Source organism: Aspergillus mulundensis (assembly GCF_003369625.1).
Source record: "Aspergillus mulundensis strain DSM 5745 chromosome Unknown scaffold_5, whole genome shotgun sequence".
NCBI lineage: Eukaryota > Fungi > Ascomycota > Eurotiomycetes > Eurotiales > Aspergillaceae > Aspergillus > Aspergillus mulundensis.
This window is the reverse complement of record NW_020797893.1, coordinates 2,240,682-2,259,911: the sequence shown is the minus strand read 5'-3', so window position 1 is coordinate 2,259,911 and position 19,230 is coordinate 2,240,682. Positions and strand designations below refer to the sequence as shown.

Genomic DNA, 19,230 nt, shown 5'->3' with positions numbered 1-19,230 from the left:
GATTTGGAGTGATTCGGTCCACCGAGTATCGACAGGACAAAAGGCCAGCGAAGGAGGATATGATTGGGAAGGGTGGAGAAGGATGTTGAGATTGTGTCGAACAGCCCATGGAAACGTTGCGTATGATGTTCGACGGTCGTCAATGGCGATTGGTCTGGAGGAGTTCACATCCTCTATCGGTAGTCGGGTCCGGGTCCCTTCTCGTACTCGCTGCCGGGACCTCCGCGGCCGGAATTGTAACGCTATGAGGGGTTAACCGAGTACATCGACAGAATCTCGGAGCAACTATACCTTTCGCAGCGCTTCCAGGCGCTTTCTCTTGGTGTGAGTGTTGACGTAGGTTCCAATGAAGAACCCGACGATGTTGAAGAAAGGCACCCAGGTGTGCTCAGGGAGGAACTTCTGGGCGAAGGCCAGAGCCAGCGGCGAGGTGATCCAGCTGACCTTCATGACGGGGAAGAAACCGGCCTTGACGGTGGCGCGGACCTGGTGGAAAGTGCGGGCACCAGCGATGATTGCCATAGAGGTCAGGTAGACCACGTTTTGGATTGGGGAAACCTGGGGTACCTCGGTTAGCGGGGCCGCGCATATGGGGTATTCGCTGAATGGAGGTACATACAATCAGGTTGCTGGCGAGGATCTGGAGAACCTTAGCCTTCAAGCTGGTGCGACCCGCGAAGACCTTCTGAAGAATGCCCACAAGGACGTGACCGAGGGGGGCGCTAATGAACATGCCGTACAGAAGCATCTTGGGGACTCGGGAGCTGAAGTAGTGGCCGTGCTTGCTCACATCGTTGGCAAGGTAAGATGCGAGGAACTCTTGCGCGGAAGAGAGGACACCGGAGGTGAGCATCTTCGTGCGCAGTGGGTTGGCCTGAAGCTCTCGTAGGTACATCTGCGATCGAGGTATCCGGTCAGCAACAACCACCAAATCCCCGGATTTCACAAAGGGAACATACAGCGAGGTATCCAGTCTGGGGATTGCCCCCGGTCAGGCGCTCGCCGACCTTATGCGCCAATTCCTTTGTGTCTGCCCGGAGGGATGTGTCGGCGGCCGTGGCAGCCGCGGTAGCGGCATTTTGCACGTCTTCGAACTTGACGGACATGGCTGCGATGTGGAGGAGCGATAAGAGGAGACCTGCAGCGATCGAAAACGCGGTGAGCTGGAGGAAAAGCAATGAACTGGAAACGCGATGACAGACGATGTGGGAAAGAAGATGGAGCGATGAGACGTGGCGGGTCAGGGCCGGCCGACGACGGAAAATATGGGGTTGGGGATCGTTGGGCGAATAGTAATATAGGACAGGGGGTGTGGTGTTTGTTTATGGAGAGGCTGGACAACAGCAGATCGACTCGGGACTCCTGGAGCTTACCGAGGTTGGGATGCGGAGTCAATTGGCGGCCCTGGGCGACTGGGGCTCTGGTCGGCGATTTTTATAGCTCTTGCACGCGTCTTCAACCCAGCAGGTGCAGAATTCCCTGGAAACAAGCTCCAGAAGGATAGGAATTTGGCCTGGAGGCTGACGGCTGGAGTGGAGGGGAACCGACGGCGCCACGAGGCCGGCAGCTGCTTGCTTTATATCCCGGCTAGGCCTGCGGCATCGGAAGACGCCGACTCCCAGTCTGCCGTAGTCCACTATGTATACATAGCATTATGGCATAAAATTTCAGATAATAACATCTTCTAGTGCCTAGACGACGTGTCTGATGAGGTCAGAAAGTAATGGACCTGGAACTTTTTGGCAGGCATTTTGATCAATATCTTGTGTTTGCCGCTTCACGCCCAGACGATGCCTCAGGCATCAAATAAAAGTGCCTGAAGATGTATATTGTATAGAACTCTTTATTCAAAAGAGTGATGGTGGTTCTTTTCAAATGACTGAGATATATGAGAGTTCGCTAATCATGTGAGTAAATCTAAGCAACCATTATGGATCTTTCTTGAATCTTTGCCTGGTGTTCACTGGAGCTCCAGGCAAAGAAGAGTGCCGAGAGAAAGATTCACCTCATTGCTATCCTAATGGCGACTTTCATAACACAGGTCTTCTCTGCATGTTTGGTCTCACTCCCCCCCACCATGGAAGGTGAGGGCTTGAGTTCCTACCCAGTCTTGATGGGCGTATCCCCGGATCCAGACTCGGACATGGCCTCTTTTCAGCACTTGGAATCAGTTGACACGAACGAGGATTCGTTCGACGCAGCAGATGACTCCCAAGAGTCGGACGATTCTTTTCATCAGCCGTACACTATAAGCCCAGCCATCGTTGCATACCCGAGCCAGCAGTGCCGCCATGATAACTGCTCTCATAGTACCGTGACTCGCCAGTGGAGGATTGATCAGTACGAAACCTGCAATAACTGCGGCAGAAGGCCCTTCTTGAGATGGTTCTACCTGTGTACTGAGGACTCCACCGACTATGCAGCATCCACCGATCGTAACGGTTCACTCCTGAGCGAATCGATAACGGACGCAATCCTCGACGGCGAATATACCGACAAGCAGAGAGACAAACTGTGGCAACAGAAGCTGGAGGTTCTGGAGCTGTGCGAAATGGAGAGAACTCTATCTATGTCTGGAAGCAGTTACGACCCTAGCCAGGGCACTGCACAGCAGTACGAGTTCCATAAGTTCGAAACGCACCAGAGCAGACTCAGCGCAGACGTGCATTCTCGCCCCGGCCGCTGCCAGTACAGGGCCTGCTACCACTGCGACCGCAAGCTTCAAGAGCGAACCTGGGTTAGTCTCAATGAGGTCTGCAACAATCCCGACGTCACGCCTCCGAGTGCCTGGGACTTGTGGGAGACACCTGTGTCGGACGTGAACTTGGTCAGGAACCTTGGTTTACGCGCTCCTTACCCTCCTGCCCCGCCGCCTCATTTCACGCAGTACTCATACCGTGCTTTTCACCGTCGTCGTATAAGACGAACTTCACATCTTGCGGGGTACGAGTCTTCTCTCAACATGGGCGCTCTGAGCAACTTGTCAACGATTGAGGAGATAACTGAGGAGGTCGAGACCTTGAGCACTGAGATTCGCAAAAGGGGCTATGATGTCTCCGATGATGAAGGGCACGTCCCGTTCAACGAGTCTGACGAAGAAGAACTTGAGTTCTCGGTCAACAGCCACCACGTTGGAGAAGAGTAATGGGTCGATTGGTTCCTGGGATAGGGGTTCGCTGGAAAGATGCGCTATTCTATCAAGGGATAGAAAAGAAAACCATATTTGGCAAGGCGATGCAGGTGACGGGTTAATGACTTGAGGATCTTCTTGTTTTTCTTCGATTATTTTCGCCATGAAACTGGGATTTATCGCGACTGCGGAAAGGGGTGCTGCTGTTTATCGCATAAGGTTGAACACCTGGTCTCAAGCTGGATTGATATGCCTTGTAATGCTCAATTCAATTATCAATGATATTGAAGGATTACCGGAACTGTTTCTCGGAATTGATGTAGTTGGCTACGGAGTAGCTCAGGTGGTGTCGGTATCTGACCGCGGTCGTTCCGAGCCTCGGCACCAGGCCGAGATCATCTGGATCGTGACAGTCCGGGGACATGGAGATTCTCTCTTTCTTAAACTCCCAACCCCTACTTATCGCCGGCGACTAATCTACTTTTATTTCTTCCTACGGAGTACAGCGCATCATAATTATATCCAGCTACCGCCAAACCCTTCACCATGACAGACGAAAAGGCGCCCAACACTGAGAAGCCATTGAGCCCCGCAGGAAACACACCTCCGGTATCGTCCAGACAAGCTGCGCAGCGCCGGTTGCTGGCAGCTCTTCTGACTGCAGATAGATTTAATGGACGTCTGAATAAGTGAGTTAATCCAAGCTTCTACAAAGCCGTATCGTCAAACTGCGGCCAACAACCCAATTACATCGTCCTTATCGCCAGGCTAACCAAGATCTACTTTATAGAATTCTAGCGACATCAGCCGGCCAAGAACGCGTCTTCTCCTTCATCCAGTACACCTCGCACATCCTCCACCACGTCCTTGCCTCCGCGCCCTGGATCGCGCTCCAAACCCGTCTCAGCCTCCTCGCGCGACTCCGCTCGAAGACAACCCCATCAACTGCGAAACCAACACCAACACCACCATCAACCCCGCAGACCTCCCCCCTCCTCGCTCTCTCCTCCCTCATGTCCGAAGCCCGCTTCATGCTGCGTCTCCTAGATCTTCCCCAACTGATAGCCTGGGGTTCAGCGACGCTAAAATCCCCACCGGTAGACAAGACCATTTACGCCCTCACGCTCCTTCAAGTCCTCGCAAACATCATCTACCAAGCGCTCGAGAACTCCGCATTTCTTACGACGAAAGGCGTCATACCCAAGCGATTTCTCGCGCGGTGGGGTGGGGCGGCGAAGGTGGATATCTGGAGTACAAGGGCGTGGCTGGGCCATATCATTCTACAGTACTTCGTGCTGTGGAGAGCGAGGGCATTGCGGAAGAAAGCTGAGGCTGAAGGGGAGTCGGCTGAGAAGCGCGAGGAGCTTAATGCAGAGGTTAAGGCATGGAAGAAGAGTCTCGTGAATAACGCTTGCTGGACGCCGCTGTGTCTGCACTGGAGCTTTGAGAATGGCATTGGCTTCCCCGGTCATTTGGTCGGCGTCGTCAGTTTCATGGCTGGGGCCTGGGGCTTCGCGGATTTATGGGCTTCTACGCTGTAGAATGGGCACGGATTTTGTATATATGATAGACATTTAATAAATGGGATGGGAAAGTCTATGGCATGTTTAGATATCTTTCGTGACATGCTAGTGGGACGATTCTATTGAGGATAACAGATGAACGGCATAACTCAACTCAAGCAGCTAGCCAAAAATAAAACCAAGCTGGTCCGAGTCTCCAGAACTAAACAGATGGGTATCTAACGAGCGCTGATAGCAAGAAATATCGAGAAGTCAAAATGTCTAGTCATCGCTAACTTGCAGTTTGTTTTGCTGGTCCACGATGTTCGCGTAAAGCTGGCCATTCAAGAACTCATCTATAGGCCAGAAGGAGGTTTCCATGGGGAGCAGTTCTGTATCCTTAGAATTCCAGGCCCACACGAAAGTGCCCGCGTCCACAGTTTTCTGGCATTTGACTTCAAAGCCGTGGATTCTGTCCATCAGCGAAACCTGGACATGGACGGCCATGAACATACTATGCCCGGTTCGTACGCATTCGATCTCCTGGATGTCGCTGCGCTGCTCCCTGGTCAGCCCGAAGACAAGCATTCCCTCGACCACTTCCGCCGGTGACAATGACGGCTTGATCGTTGGTAGACCGGGCTTGCCCTCCTCCGCGAAATGATGAAGCTTGTACCCTGGGAGGGTTGCGTAGACCATGTCGACTTTCATGGCTTGCGGAATGTCCGCGAAGTACTTCAGAGCTGTGGGGAGCATCGAGTGGCCGAAGACAAAGACGGGAGGATAGCTAGACCTTGCGACGAGCTCGTCCAGCTCCCCTTCTTTTAGAGGTGATCTTCGAAATGCATCTTTGAAGTCTTCCGGATAGCTCTCCTTGCACTGCATGTTCGCTACCAGTGGAAATTTGAGGGATCTTAGCAGTAAAAGTCACCCTAGCTTGTCGCTTGTTCTGGCAGATGTGACTGTAGAGGCTCCGCCTGAAGGTCGACAAGACAAGATCAAGCGCATGCAACTGGCGAACAATCCTGAGCAAATCCCCTTTTATCCGCCAGGTCGGTATGACTCTTCACAGAGTACGAGTCATCTGTAGATTCTATGGTGAGGATTAATCGTCAAAGACTCAGAAACGTAAAATGAAAAGTTAGTTGTTCAACAACAAACCATTTTCTGAGCTTCTATACAGAACCTTGGATGAGTTAACTGTCCACGAGTTCCACGGCTTTTTTATCCGCATTGATGAGTCCATTGCGAGGCTCTGGGTAACGCAGCCTGGCGAGGCAGTTTACCAGCTTCAGTTCACCCGCTGCTTGCATTGGTGCCTGGGTAAAGTTGTAATAATGGTCACGGCATATAGATCGCAAGGCTCCATGGGTGAACCGAATGCCTCAGAATCCAGGCACCGACTAGCGGATGGACCCTGGCCGGAACCGCTGTCCATTGTCAGGCTGACGCACCCACGGTAGCCTACGGGTTAGCAAACAAAAGCAATCCCTGCAGAAAAAAGGGCGATGGCAAGAAGCTGACAGAGGTGAGAAGAGATTATCGTGCGAAGGCCGCTACGACCGGTTTCCATTTGCTTCTTCCCAGGGCGGTGGCGGTTGATACAAAGGCTCGGTGCTTAAGTCATCAACGGAACACCTTGGCGGTCGAGTTAATCGTCACCTCTTCATAACTGGAGCTCCTCTGTCCACTTCCGATCTCACCTCCAACTCTCTCTATCTGTCTCCATTCTCAAACCCATCCATCTTTCTACCTCTTTTTCGTTCCTCGGGCCATTCTCGCTGTCCTTTGGAACTTTTCCCGTTTGCGTTTACGTCCGCTTTTCGCATCTCGTTTGCGTTGCTGGGGCGTTTCCAGGTCCGGCACACTCAACTTCTTGCGTAAACTCTCCTCGAGTCTACGTTGCGTAATTGTCTTGTTCGCTTTATCATCGCCCAGCGCCTTCAATCAAGATGAGTTCAGACGAACACAAGAAGAAGCTTCTGTATGCCATCCACTTTTGTTCGTTCTTACCAGCCGTTGGACTAACCTTTCGTCAGTGACGCTTCTGGTGCCGAGAAGAAAGAGGTACATCAGTCATACGCCACAGCGCTCTCGCTCAGTTTCACTGACTCTCCGCAGGAACTCGACACCTCTACAGCTATTCTGAAGAAGAAGAAGAAGCCCAACAGCCTGATGTGAGCTATCAACTTTACCTGGTGCAGAGCTGTTTGGGTGGCGCTAACCGCTGTTTCTTAGTGTCACTGATGCAGTTAACGATGATAACTCGACGATTTCCCTCTCCAACAACACCATGGACACACTCGGTCTTTTCCGAGGCGACACGGTCACGGTCCGAGGCAAGAAGCGCAAGGAGACGGTCCTGATTGTGCTTGCCGACGATGATCTCGATGATGGAAGCGCCCGTATCAACAGGGTTGTCAGGCATAACTTGCGTGTCAAGCACGGTGATATCATCACTGTCCACGCTTGCCCTGATATCAAATATGTGAGTTGCATTGGTTTTAAGTGGCGTTGAGTGGTGGCTAACCGCTCTTTCCTTATGCGCAGGCCAAGCGTATTGCTGTTCTTCCCATTGCCGACACTGTTGAGGGTCTGACCGGGTCTCTCTTTGACGTTTACCTTGCTCCTTACTTCCGTGATGGATACAGGCCCGTGAAGCAGGGAGATCTCTTCACAGTAAGAGGTGGTATGCGGCAAGTTGAATTCAAAGTTGTCGAGGTGGACCCCCCAGAGTTCGGTATCGTTGCTCCGGATACCATTATTCACAGCGAGGGTGAACCGATTCAGCGTGAGGATGAGGAGAACAACTTGAACGAAGTCGGCTATGATGACATTGGTGGATGCCGCAAGCAGATGGCCCAGATCCGTGAGTTGGTCGAGCTGCCGCTTCGTCACCCTCAACTGTTCAAGTCTATTGGTATCAAGCCTCCTCGTGGTATCCTCATGTACGGTCCTCCCGGTACGGGTAAGACTCTGATGGCTCGTGCGGTGGCCAACGAGACTGGTGCTTTCTTCTTCCTGATCAACGGTCCTGAGATCATGTCCAAGATGGCTGGTGAATCAGAGTCGAACCTCCGCAAGGCTTTCGAGGAAGCTGAGAAGAACTCGCCCGCTATCATCTTCATCGATGAAATCGATTCGATCGCGCCCAAGCGTGAGAAGACCAACGGAGAGGTTGAGCGCCGTGTTGTCTCCCAGCTTCTGACCCTGATGGACGGTATGAAGGCTCGCTCCAACGTCGTCGTCATGGCCGCCACCAACCGCCCCAACTCCATTGACCCCGCTCTTCGCCGGTTCGGTCGCTTCGACCGTGAAGTCGACATTGGTATTCCTGACCCCACTGGTCGTCTTGAGATTCTCTCCATCCACACCAAGAATATGAAGCTTGGCGAGGATGTCGACCTGGAGACCATTGCTGCTGAGACTCACGGTTACGTTGGTTCCGATCTTGCTTCTCTCTGTTCTGAGGCTGCCATGCAGCAGATTCGTGAGAAGATGGACCTCATCGATCTCGACGAAGACACTATCGATGCGGAGGTCTTGGACTCCCTTGGTGTTACCATGGAGAACTTCCGCTATGCCCTTGGCGTCTCCAACCCCTCCGCTCTTCGCGAGGTTGCTGTCGTCGAGGTTCCCAACGTCCGGTGGGAGGACATTGGTGGTCTCGAGGAAGTCAAGCGCGAGCTTATCGAGAGCGTCCAATACCCTGTTGACCACCCCGAAAAGTTCCAGAAGTTCGGTCTGTCACCTTCTCGCGGAGTTCTGTTCTATGGTCCTCCTGGTACTGGTAAGACCATGCTTGCCAAGGCTGTTGCCAACGAGTGTGCTGCAAACTTCATCTCTGTTAAGGGTCCTGAGTTGCTGAGCATGTGGTTTGGTGAGTCTGAGAGCAACATTCGTGATATCTTCGACAAGGCTCGTGCGGCCGCTCCTTGCGTAGTTTTCCTCGATGAGTTGGATTCTATCGCCAAGTCCCGTGGTGGCTCCGTCGGAGATGCTGGTGGTGCTTCCGACCGTGTCGTAAACCAGCTTCTCACTGGTAAGTGCTTCGAACATGACTGCATGAAAACAGACTAACATGAGTGTAGAAATGGATGGAATGACCTCCAAGAAGAACGTTTTCGTCATTGGTGCTACCAACAGACCCGAGCAGCTCGACGCTGCCCTGGTGCGTCCCGGCCGTCTTGACACTCTTGTCTACGTTCCTCTGCCCGACCAGGCTTCTCGCGAGGGTATCCTCAAGGCTCAACTGCGCAAGACCCCTGTCGCTTCCGATGTCGACATTCCCTTCATCGCCAGCAAGACCCACGGATTCTCCGGTGCCGATCTTGGATTTGTTACCCAGCGTGCCGTCAAGCTTGCTATTAAGGAGTCTATCTCTCTTGACATTGAACGCCAGAAGCAGCGCGAAGCTGCGGGTGAGGATGTAAAGATGGAAGATGAGGAGGAGGGCGAAGATCCCGTTCCTGAACTCACACGAGCTCACTTTGAAGAGGCCATGAAGACTGCGCGACGATCCGTCAGCGATGTGGAGATCCGCCGATATGAAGCATTCGCCCAGAGCCTGAAGAACTCTGGTGGCAGCAGCTTCTTCCGCTTCCCTTCTGCAAATGAAGTTGCGGATGAGAACAACACATTTGGTGAAGCCGGTAATGACGACAGCCTCTACGATTAAATTCCCTTTCCTCTTTTTTACATAATGGCTTTATGCGTCAACATTAGTTAGATCTAGCGTGGTGGGGATACAGGTTCCTGGCGACAGGGAGCGGTCCTCCTCAACGTCGATAAACGAACTCATTGGTTTTGACTTGTGATACATTCCATAATCTAGACATAGTTCAGATGTATATTCGACGGGTAAAACCGTTAAGATCGGCCATAGTAACTCGACCGAGGTGTTGTACATATCAAGGCTGGTATCAGATGTAAATGCCACTCTTAACACCAGAAATCCCTACCCATAACTCCGAAAACAAAACAGCCCCCAGACAACCTATACAAAATCCCCCGACGCGTGTTCGGCAAACTCATTTCGTCTGCTTTCCTTGTTTGACCTTCTTGTCTCCCTTCTTGGTCGGACTTGTATCACCATTAATCGGCTTGTCGCCCTGCCGTTTCGCCGCACTTTCTCCCACCACCTCAACGGCGATATTTCCACTCGAGCTCGTAGGGCCGCTACTACTCCCTGCCCCATCCCCCTCATCCTCAAGGATAACCACCTCCCTCAACAAGTCCTTAATCGCGCGATACCCCTGTTCAACAACAACGCTCGGAATCCGCACATCCGCATTCTCGAACGAGTAGCCGCCGTTGCCTTCCACCCCGTCCACATCCCCATTCGCATTGTGCGTGTGGTTTGCGCGCGCGCCGGAGCTATTTTCGGAGTCCGAATCTACCAGGAACGGATGCGAGCGGCCCTGCGCCGAGGCAACGACTGCCTCGACGACGTCGTCAAAGCGCTCGCACCGGTTTGCGCGGAGGAGTTCCGTCGATAGCCGCCTGATCTTCTCGGTCCAGCCGAGTCGTTGCAGTGTGGAGAGGAGGTTTGTGTGTAGGTCGTCGAGCGCGTGTGTGGAGGCGAGGTGGTTGAGAAGGTCGGATTCGAGGTCGGAAGAGTTCAAGGGTTGCGCGGAGACGTTGGATGATGTCGGTGAGGATGGCATGACTGTGGTTTCCTGGATATCCGGTATGAAGTATGTGGAATTGGTTGTGTGGTAGTGGAAGGTTTCGTTTTTGGACAGATGTGCTGTCGGTGTTGGGGTCGGTGTCCGTAGTGAATGGAATGGCGACTCGGCGTCCGCGCCGGCTGGGTCCGTAGGTTTAGTTGGATTGCGCGGGGATCATGGGTATACTGGGAGGTCTTGATATGAAGGCGACTTGTTTGATAGGTGTAGGAGATCGAAAAGTAGCAGCGTGGGATATAGTTCGAGAATTGTAAGGTTGTAAGTATAAGGAAACTTAAAAAGGTCGGCGGAGAAAATGCGCCAGCGGAGGACTTGATCTGCGCCAAGCCGAGCGATTAGATAGCGACTGCGAATGCGGTATTTCGATGGTCGGTTTCTTTGTTTCCAGGTGTGTGTTCGGGCGATGGTGTTCTGGTATTGAAGAGATCAAAGGGTTCCGGCTATGAGGCTGAGAGAAGAGTACCTAGCGATGCAACTCGGGCCCGGTAGAAGTTGGGAATCTGGATGTCTTAGCACCTGGACAACGGAGCAATGGTGATCTCTAGAAGAAAGCGTTTATCTATTAAGACTCGTAAAGGAACATATCAATTGCTTTGCGCGGATTGACAAACTGAATTTTCTCAGCATGGTCGAGTGGCTGCAAGTGAGTGTTTGAAAATATAGATCTGACGGCCGAACTCCATGAACGCTGCAGTCAGACTCTTGACAAGGATACCCGTGTTTTCAGACAGAACATATGCATGTTCTACGTATACAGTCAAATGCTCGAAATACGACACAAAGTCAATGCTAGCAAGCAGTCAACCTGCTAAGCGCCCTCTTCTACAAATGTGGAGTCGCAAAGGCATAAGGCCAAGTGCGATATTATTTATAGCAGCCCCAGGCGCTTGGAGCTGGGAAGTCTGGGACTCGGCAGCTGCTAACCGAACTTCAGGGACAAGATTGAAGAGTCAATATAGACACAACGCCCGATCTCAGGAGAATTATTGACCGTGGCCCACATAAACGAGTGTGGGCGGTTATGCATGCGGAGACGCGGCAGAGTATACGGTGACAACGGTGTGCATCTGCAGGGGTGCATCAGCAGCGTAAGGGGAAGCATTTGCTGAATACTACTGTGTAAAGGAGAAATCGAGTACGTGGTACTCCGTATACTCGTGGTGAGCACAGCCCCAGGCTCGCGTAACAACCAGTCGGTTGTCTCTAAGCGAAGGCCGGGTTAGCTGATATCACGGTGCAGGACCATCATTGACCGATGGCTAAGGGGCGTACGGAGTATCGGTGTGGCTGACGCGGATGCTCAACGAACGCCCGTTGAAAGAGAGTGGCAAAGCTCGGGGAGGCAGTAGAAACAGGATAATGCTGACTTTATGCCGAGGATCATATACCTCGTTGACTTGTTATTGAAGCTGAATGTGTCCAGTCCAACGGAGGATTTGGAGCCCCTAAATGGGCCAAAAAAGTAAAGGGTCCGGCACTATTGGTTTTTGACAGCATTGACCCAGGTCATCTTGGACAATCGCGAATATTATTGATCCGGAGAAGAGGGTCCATTCATACATCGTCCGATATTGATTTTTGTAGAGAATCGACGCCCGAGACTAGTAGCAATGCGTGCGCAATAGTCGTCCTCGAGTCGTCCATCCAGAGAGGCCAGTTCCCAGGAACATCCCCTATTCTTTTGTTTCTGAGGATCCTTTGAGTGAATTGCAAATTGATTATTCCCTTGATAGATTGAATGATCCACTGGATACTTCGGACGGACACTCGGACAAGGTAATGGTCCTCGAAGGCTGGCTTGGCTGGGGGGTGTTGGGACGCAAGGATGAGGGCTGAAGTCTGAGTTTTGCTTCTTAAGGAGTCGGTAGGATCCGACGATTCGTATTCCTAACCTTGAGAGTCAAGATAAAAGTCAAGCTTATCCTTTGCAGTGTATTTTAAAATAGACCGGGTTGTCGTTGACTCGTTGTCGATTCTCCTCCAGCTGGACGAGTGTCTAGACTGCCATCACGTGCGGCGATCCCGGAGTGCGTCTTCGCGCCCCAAGCAGATCAACAACTTCGTCGACTCGCCCATCACTCTGCGACCAGCCGTATCTCGGCTTTTCCATCATCATATCCCTTCGCTCGCTGTTTGTACCTATGCTCCGGACGGGCAATTTGCCGCCGCTCCTACAGTCCGCTCCCAATCAAGGCATCTCTGCCTGAGCTTCCCCGCCTCCGCTCTCATCACCATCGACGCTGCTGGCGCTAACGATCGATCACAATCTCCTCAATCTCCTCCTACTTATCTTCGGGCATCAGCAGCTTTCTGAGAATCGGCGCAGTTTACTCTCGAATCTCCCTCTGTTCACGCTTTTTCGCTCTCTCGAGTCGCCGATTTTCTTGTTTTAGCCGCCGGCCATTCCATGTGGCACACCCGCTTGGCCGATCCTCGCACACTCCTTTACTCTGGGACCCATCGACAGTGAATGACACGATTACGACATTTTTACGAGCTTGAAACTCTTCATATTCACCCGCCGTCGCACCCAGCGCCGCACCGATTCTAGCCGAACGACGTCCACTACTCCTCCCTCTTCCCTGTGGGCGTCGTCAGTCCTCTATCGCTATCGCCATGTCACTCCATACCTCCTATCACGCAGACTCTGACGCGGACGATGAGTACGAGCGCAGCGTCATCACGTCGCCTCACCTAGCGACGGACTCAGAAGGCTCCGCATCAGAGTCAGAGTTCCCTTCAGCAGAACCCACTCCCACCTTCGCTCGCAATGAAGATAATTCCAAGTCCCCGAAAACAATAATTACCGAATGGACCGCTGAAGAATGCGCGAGCTATGTCGCTTCCCTGGGTCTTCGTCAGTACTGCCAATTGTTCATAGGTGAGTTGAACTCAGGACTTCGCGGAGTATAGGACACCACTGATGTCGCGTTTGTAGAGAACGGGATTGTTGGAGAAGCCCTCATTGCGTTAAGACACGACGAGCTGAAAGAAATGGGCATTGCTAGTGTGGGACACCGGTTGACCATTCTCAAGAGCGTCTACGAGACAAAAGTCAAGCAGGATATCCCGCTCGATGGTGACCACTACATTCCTCTTTGTATGTTCCACCCTATATTTGCTCATTACTTTACTAACTCCGCGCAGCTGCCGACCAAAGTATGAACGAGAGCGCAACCCAGGAAGATATCGCTCGACTAATCCAATCCATCCGACTTCGAGACGAGAAAATCATCAGCGTCGAGACCGAGTTACGGCGTGTCTTAGAGGACTACCGGCGGCTAAGGGAGGAGCTTTTGCCCGTCTTTAAGATGGCAAAAGATAAATCCCAACCGCTACCACCGCCGACTGCCGTGCCGACTACGGACAGCTACCATGACGATAGATTCTCCGGGTCAACGCTCACAGGCCAACAGTCTGGCATTACCATCCTGGATCGTTCCGGCTCGATCTTGTCTCGGAACCTGTCTAAACGAGTTCATGGAGGCACGACTCCCAAGAACAATTCCCCAACCCACATCCCACCTTCTATCCATGAGGGCCGGACGTACAACGACGGCACCAATCTTGACCCGTCCGCCGCTGCTGTTGCCGCATCCTCACATCTCAGTACGATGAATGGAAAGTCGCAGTTATCACCAAACCTACCGTCCCCGACATCCCCTGGCAATCATTACGGCACACCGCAGACTCTAGCATCCCGTGCCTACTCACAGCCAGGTTCTGCCCGCACGCACCATGATCATTACGACGACACTGCGCAATCTCAGTCCCGCTCGGACCGGCTGAACCCTCCCCCCTCGTCCGCCACACGCTCCGAGATTCCCTCGCGTTCTGAGTCTAGAGCAGGGGGCGAAAATCCCAGCGTGGAAATTTTCAAGTCCTTCCGCGTTTCCGTTGATGATCCGTGCTACAAAGTCCTTCCAGCTGCTCTCAAGAAGTATAACATCAATGGCGACTGGAAACAGTATGCCCTTTACATTGTATACGGCGATCAGGAGCGTTGTCTCGGGCTAGAAGAGCGACCGCTCATTCTCTTCAAGCAGCTGGAAAAGGAAGGACGGAAGCCGATGTTTATGTTGCGAAAACAACAACAGCCGCCTGAAAACAACACTGTCTATCCACCGGGCCCGGGCTCAGCGCCAAACAGCGCTGGTTTTGAGCCACGACAAGCGCAGATCAACCTTCCCGGCGGAGTTCTGTAAAGACAGAACTTGGATGAGCGCGACTTCTTTTATTTCTAGAGATACCCCTCTATTCGAGGCCCTTTCGACCACACTTTTTTTACATTTTATATCCTCACCTCCAAGACCATACATGCCCTTTAATTCGAATTTGCGTGGGTGCCTGGCGTTGGGATTGGATACGGAAAATATGAAACCAAATCATTAGCGTTGCTGTTATCTAGATGCATATGATATCAAAAGACTACTGGAGCACCTGGATATTGTTCTTAGTAGGCAATATAGTATTCTCGCAAGGTAGGCACGCTACCTCCTCGGACCCAGGGATCCCATTCTTGCAAATTCATCATAGATCCCACCTGCACTTCCTCTATCTTTGAAAGCTCTCAATTCCCTGGAACACTTCTGATAAGCCTACAAGTTGACAAGGGCATGTACTTGGGAGCCCGATGCGGAATGGCGTCTCACGAGACTCAGCGAACAGAAGCAGACGCGCAGCCTCGCAGCCTCGCAGCCTCGCAGCCTCGTCTCCTCTCACCGTCACCCCGCCTCTCATCTTCTCTCGCGTACAACCATTCGAACGGCATTTCACAGACAGTTGAGCAATGAACTTCAAGGACAGCTTTTTGAGACGTTACCAAACAAATAGTTTCCTCGACGATGACGACCCTACGCCATGAAGACTACACCGTCGGGTGGATTTGCGCGCTCTCCTTGGGGATGGCCGCGGCGAAGGCAATGCTGGATGAAATACACGAGGACCTACCGGTCAAGCCAAACGATCACAACGCCTATACCTTAGGAAGGATCGGAAAGCACAACGTTGCTATCGCATGCTTGCCGAGCGGAGAGTACGGGATTGCTTCTGCTGCAACAGTGGCCACGCAGTTGCTATCAAGCTTTCAATCGGTCAAATTCGGGTTGCTGGTCGGTATTGGAGGCGGGATTCCAAGTAGGGATGCGGATATCAGGCTAGGAGACGTTGTGGTCGGTCTTCCGACCAGCAGCACAACTCATGGGGGCGTTATCCAATATGATCTTGGGAAGGCAACTCATGCCGGCAAATTTGTGCGGACAGGGGCCTTAAACCGGCCACCGCAAATCCTTCTGACGGCTGTCTCCAAATTGCAGGCGATTCATCAAATGGAAGGTAGCAAGATTTCCAAATTTGTGGGTGAGATTTCCAAAAAGTATCCGATGATGCGCTGGAGCTACACGGATCGCCACGGGGTAGACTCATTGTTCGAAGCAAGTTATCAGCATGAGGAACTGCGTTCTTCTTGCATCAACTGTGACTCAAGTCAGCGTGTAAAGCGGCCCATCAGAACTAGCCAAGAGCCAGTGATTCATTATGGACTGATAGCCTCGGGCAATCAGGTGGTCCGGGACGGCCATGTCCGGGACCATTTAGGGCGGCAGCATGGAGCGTTATGCGTGGAAATGGAAGCCGCGGGCCTTGTCAACGACTACCCATGCCTGGTTATTCGCGGAATATGTGACTATGCCGACTCGCATAAAAACAAAACCTGGCAGCGTTACACAGCTGCGGTTGCAGCTGCGTATGCCAAAGAGCTTCTTCTAGTGACCTCGGATCACTCGGTTGAAGACAACGGCCAAGCGATGAAAGCCAAGTTCGTTCGGTATACAGGCTCTGGTAGGGTTTCCACAGCCTATCCGGAGGTGAGGAAGCGAGGTGAGTGCTGCATATTTACCTAAAGTATAGGTCATGAGTAACCGGGACTAAAATGCTCATAGTGAACTGGCTTCGCTCACTACACCCTTCTAGGGTGGAGGTTCCTCGTATAATCCAAGCGAGTCCGAGTGAAACAACATGGTGTCAGATGTTCAACAACCGTGACTATGGCAGATGGTATTATGGACGCCAGGTGGATACACACAAAGGTCTTATCTGGATCAAAGGCAAGCCAGGATCAGGCAAATCAACCTTCATGAAGCATGCTTTTTGTCGAGCCTTGGACGAGCTGCAAGAAGAGGGCGCAGTGGTAGCCGCATTCTCTTTTAATGCTCAAGACAAAAACAAGGTAGACCTTTTTGGATCCCTTCTTCACCAGCTGCTCCAAGCAAACGAGAGTGATCTCCATACTTTTATGAAGGCGTTTGACGATAAGCTTGAGAATATCGGCTCAGACGCGAAATGGAGCGAGGAAGAGCTGTGGTCATATCTGAAGGCTATGTTCACGGTTCAGCGGCGATCCAGGACATTGTTCTTTGTGGACGGGCTAGATGAATGCGAGAGCGGCGGGATGAGAGAACTGGCTCTTTTGTTTCGCGAGATGACAACAGCAGCGCATGCTGTTGACGCAAAATTGAGCATCTGCTTGTTCAGCAGGGAGTACCCAAAAGTCAGTGTTGAATCTTGCCCCGAAATTATGATTGACCGGTTGAATGGCATTGACATACGGCGCTACGTGGAACAAAAGTTCAACATAGTTGGCGTCGGTAAGCATCAGGAATGGCGCAAGCTGGCAGCCGCTATCGTTGACAAGTCTTCCGGAGTGTTCCTTTGGGTGGTTCTTGTCGTTGATACTGTGTTGAAGGACCACGATGATGGCAAGAATCTCAAATATCTTGAGAGGCGACTTCGAGAGACTCCACTAGCACTAGAAAAGCTCTTCGAACAGCTACTCATTACGGTCGATTCGCACGATCTTGATCTGACTAAAAAGTTGTTCTCTTGGGTGGTATACGCGGTGAAGCCACTTCGACTGCTCGAATGGCACCACATACTCGCCTGGATCCGTGATGAACCGCCGAAATCCCTGAAGGAGTGGCGGAAGTCCTCCGATTATACAGAGACCGCGTGGCAGTTAGAGCGCCAGCTCCAAAGAATCTCCAGAGGGCTAGTTGGGATCAACGCTCAAGAGACGGAATCAGCTCTTGATGATAGAAACTCAATGTGTGGCGATGCTGGATCTCTGAACAGCCAAGAAGGAGAGACGAGAACAGTCCAAGTAATTCACGGCTCGGTTCGGGAGTTTTTCCTTTCAGGCAGAGGATTCGAAGTGTTAAATCGTTCCGGATCATGTACTTCTGGTTCTGGCGATATCAGTATTTTGGAGACTTGCCTCAGCTATATACGCATCTCTGAACTGGATGCTCTGGTATCCCAGCGAGAAGAGGTTGGTAACACTCGACTCATGGGCAAGCGTACGAGAAGCGAGGCGAGTTTTGGGTCATCGGCCTCGAATTACACTGAACAATATAGACTGCCCAATGATGACAGACCAAGTTCCCCAGTCCAGTCTCTTTTCCCTTCAGGTCATATGGAGGAAGCTGCATTACCGGATGAGGGAGGGGAATCATCAGTTCCTCTCCGCAGTTTTGCATTAGAGCAATATCTGCAAGATTCCGTATCGGCCATTGATCCTGATGCTGCGGCACGAGCTGCAGCTGATCTTGACAGCCTTCATTCAGAGACAGCTGGGTCACAAACTCTGGAGGATCATCCAGCGCTACTGTCATACGCACTGGATGCGTTTCTACTTCATGCCACTTGCGCAGACAAGCGTGGTGTCAGCCCGAACTACATGCTCGACCAACTTAGGAGCGGAAATATCTGGCACCGCTGGCTACACCTAGCAGACACACTTCCACTCAATACACGTTTGCTATATTTTGCTGTCGACCATGATTTGATTTCTTGGGTAAAGTATCTATTGTCTACGGGTTCCATTCCCAACGACCCAGGAGGAGCTAATCGATATCCCCTGAATGCTGCAATTGCCAAGGGCCATCTCGAAGTCATGAAGCTGCTATTAGAATATGGTGCCAGACCGAATGTTGCAGACAGTGATCACAACCAGCCACTTCACCACATCGCCAAGCAGGGCCAGACTGAGCTACTTTCCGGCTTTCTTCACCTGCTGCATTCATCCGGTGACACCACAGTTGACAGATTGGTTAACCGCAGAGGTCAATTCAACGAGACACCTTTGCATGTCGCCGTGAAAAATGGTCATGTATCTATGACTGAACAACTGCTGGCATGTGGATCAGACCCAAACAGGGTTGACACTTTTCACAAAACAGCTCTTTATCACGCTTGCGAATCCGGTCAACCAAATTTAATTATTTGCAAACTTCTTCTCGCGAGCGGAGCGCGGGCAACTATCTCATCCGAGAGCAACCTATATCCATCTCAGGTTGCGTTCCAAAAGGGGTTTTTGGCTGGAGTATCTCTGCTGAATGATTATCTGGTGCCAGACGCAGAGCCATTATCTGACCTGTTATCCAAAATGACGGTCCAAGTAGTGGAGGCCACTGGTATAGACTTGATGAAGCGGCCATACATCCTCACTTCATTCGACGAGGAAAGGAAGATCCTTTATCCAACGGAGAACTCTCCAGCAGGGAGGAGCGAATGGAACAAAGTCCACTTCCTCGTATCTGATAGTTCCGTGGGAAGGCTGTACCTTCACTTGCTTGACTTGCAATATCCAGAGACGCGTGACTTGTGGGTATACGCAGCAAGTTGGCGTGTGAGATATGTTACCAGTGAAGGGAAGCATATCGCTGAGCACAAGCAGTGTTATACGCATAATGCGAGATTCGGGCATAGATCTTACATTGCCCCATGGAGATTGCGCTCCGTATCAGTGACTCTCGAGGTGATTGTTCCACTAATACTTGAGAACAGAGCAAGAGATGGAATGCTTGTGCGAGACATTCGATTGTGAAGAGATAACGAAAGAACGCCGAGCTAGGTA

At 51.8% G+C, this 19,230-nt stretch overlaps 8 protein-coding genes across 8 annotated transcripts; 5 read left to right on the top strand and 3 right to left on the bottom strand.

Annotated features, from left to right (window-relative positions):
- Window positions 1-173: 173 nt before the first annotated feature.
- DSM5745_06008 (Mpv17/PMP22 family protein) lies at window positions 174-1,106 on the bottom strand (the record flags this gene model as incomplete). Its single annotated transcript, XM_026748024.1, has 4 exons — window positions 174-242; window positions 292-558; window positions 620-895; window positions 960-1,106. The coding sequence occupies 4 exons, from the start codon at window positions 1,104-1,106 to the stop codon at window positions 174-176; spliced, it is 759 nt and encodes a 252-aa protein (XP_026603856.1).
- Window positions 1,107-2,077: 971 nt separating this feature from the next.
- Window positions 2,078-3,145, top strand: DSM5745_06007 (uncharacterized protein; the record flags this gene model as incomplete). Its single annotated transcript, XM_026748023.1, has 1 exon — window positions 2,078-3,145. The coding sequence occupies one exon, from the start codon at window positions 2,078-2,080 to the stop codon at window positions 3,143-3,145; it is 1,068 nt and encodes a 355-aa protein (XP_026603855.1).
- Window positions 3,146-3,676: 531 nt separating this feature from the next.
- On the top strand, window positions 3,677-4,671 carry DSM5745_06006 (uncharacterized protein; the record flags this gene model as incomplete). The annotated part of the gene is made up of 2 exons (XM_026748022.1): window positions 3,677-3,819; window positions 3,921-4,671. 2 exons carry the CDS (start codon window positions 3,677-3,679, stop codon window positions 4,669-4,671), a joined length of 894 nt encoding a protein of 297 aa, XP_026603854.1.
- Window positions 4,672-4,914: 243 nt separating this feature from the next.
- Window positions 4,915-5,517, bottom strand: DSM5745_06005 (gamma-glutamylcyclotransferase family protein; the record flags this gene model as incomplete). The annotated part of the gene is made up of 1 exon (XM_026748021.1): window positions 4,915-5,517. One exon carries the CDS (start codon window positions 5,515-5,517, stop codon window positions 4,915-4,917), a length of 603 nt encoding a protein of 200 aa, XP_026603853.1.
- Window positions 5,518-6,584: 1,067 nt separating this feature from the next.
- Window positions 6,585-9,310, top strand: cdc48 (AAA family ATPase CDC48; the record flags this gene model as incomplete). The annotated part of the gene is made up of 6 exons (XM_026748020.1): window positions 6,585-6,616; window positions 6,672-6,699; window positions 6,754-6,809; window positions 6,871-7,120; window positions 7,183-8,674; window positions 8,724-9,310. 6 exons carry the CDS (start codon window positions 6,585-6,587, stop codon window positions 9,308-9,310), a joined length of 2,445 nt encoding a protein of 814 aa, XP_026603852.1.
- Window positions 9,311-9,662: 352 nt separating this feature from the next.
- On the bottom strand, window positions 9,663-10,298 carry DSM5745_06003 (uncharacterized protein; the record flags this gene model as incomplete). The annotated part of the gene is made up of 1 exon (XM_026748019.1): window positions 9,663-10,298. One exon carries the CDS (start codon window positions 10,296-10,298, stop codon window positions 9,663-9,665), a length of 636 nt encoding a protein of 211 aa, XP_026603851.1.
- A 2,637-nt stretch (window positions 10,299-12,935) lies between these two features.
- DSM5745_06002 (adaptor protein STE50) lies at window positions 12,936-14,524 on the top strand (the record flags this gene model as incomplete). Its single annotated transcript, XM_026748018.1, has 3 exons — window positions 12,936-13,200; window positions 13,258-13,419; window positions 13,467-14,524. The coding sequence occupies 3 exons, from the start codon at window positions 12,936-12,938 to the stop codon at window positions 14,522-14,524; spliced, it is 1,485 nt and encodes a 494-aa protein (XP_026603850.1).
- A 639-nt stretch (window positions 14,525-15,163) lies between these two features.
- On the top strand, window positions 15,164-19,200 carry DSM5745_06001 (uncharacterized protein; the record flags this gene model as incomplete). Its single annotated transcript, XM_026748017.1, has 2 exons — window positions 15,164-16,196; window positions 16,259-19,200. The coding sequence occupies 2 exons, from the start codon at window positions 15,164-15,166 to the stop codon at window positions 19,198-19,200; spliced, it is 3,975 nt and encodes a 1,324-aa protein (XP_026603849.1).
- Between the last annotated feature and the right edge of the window lie 30 nt (window positions 19,201-19,230).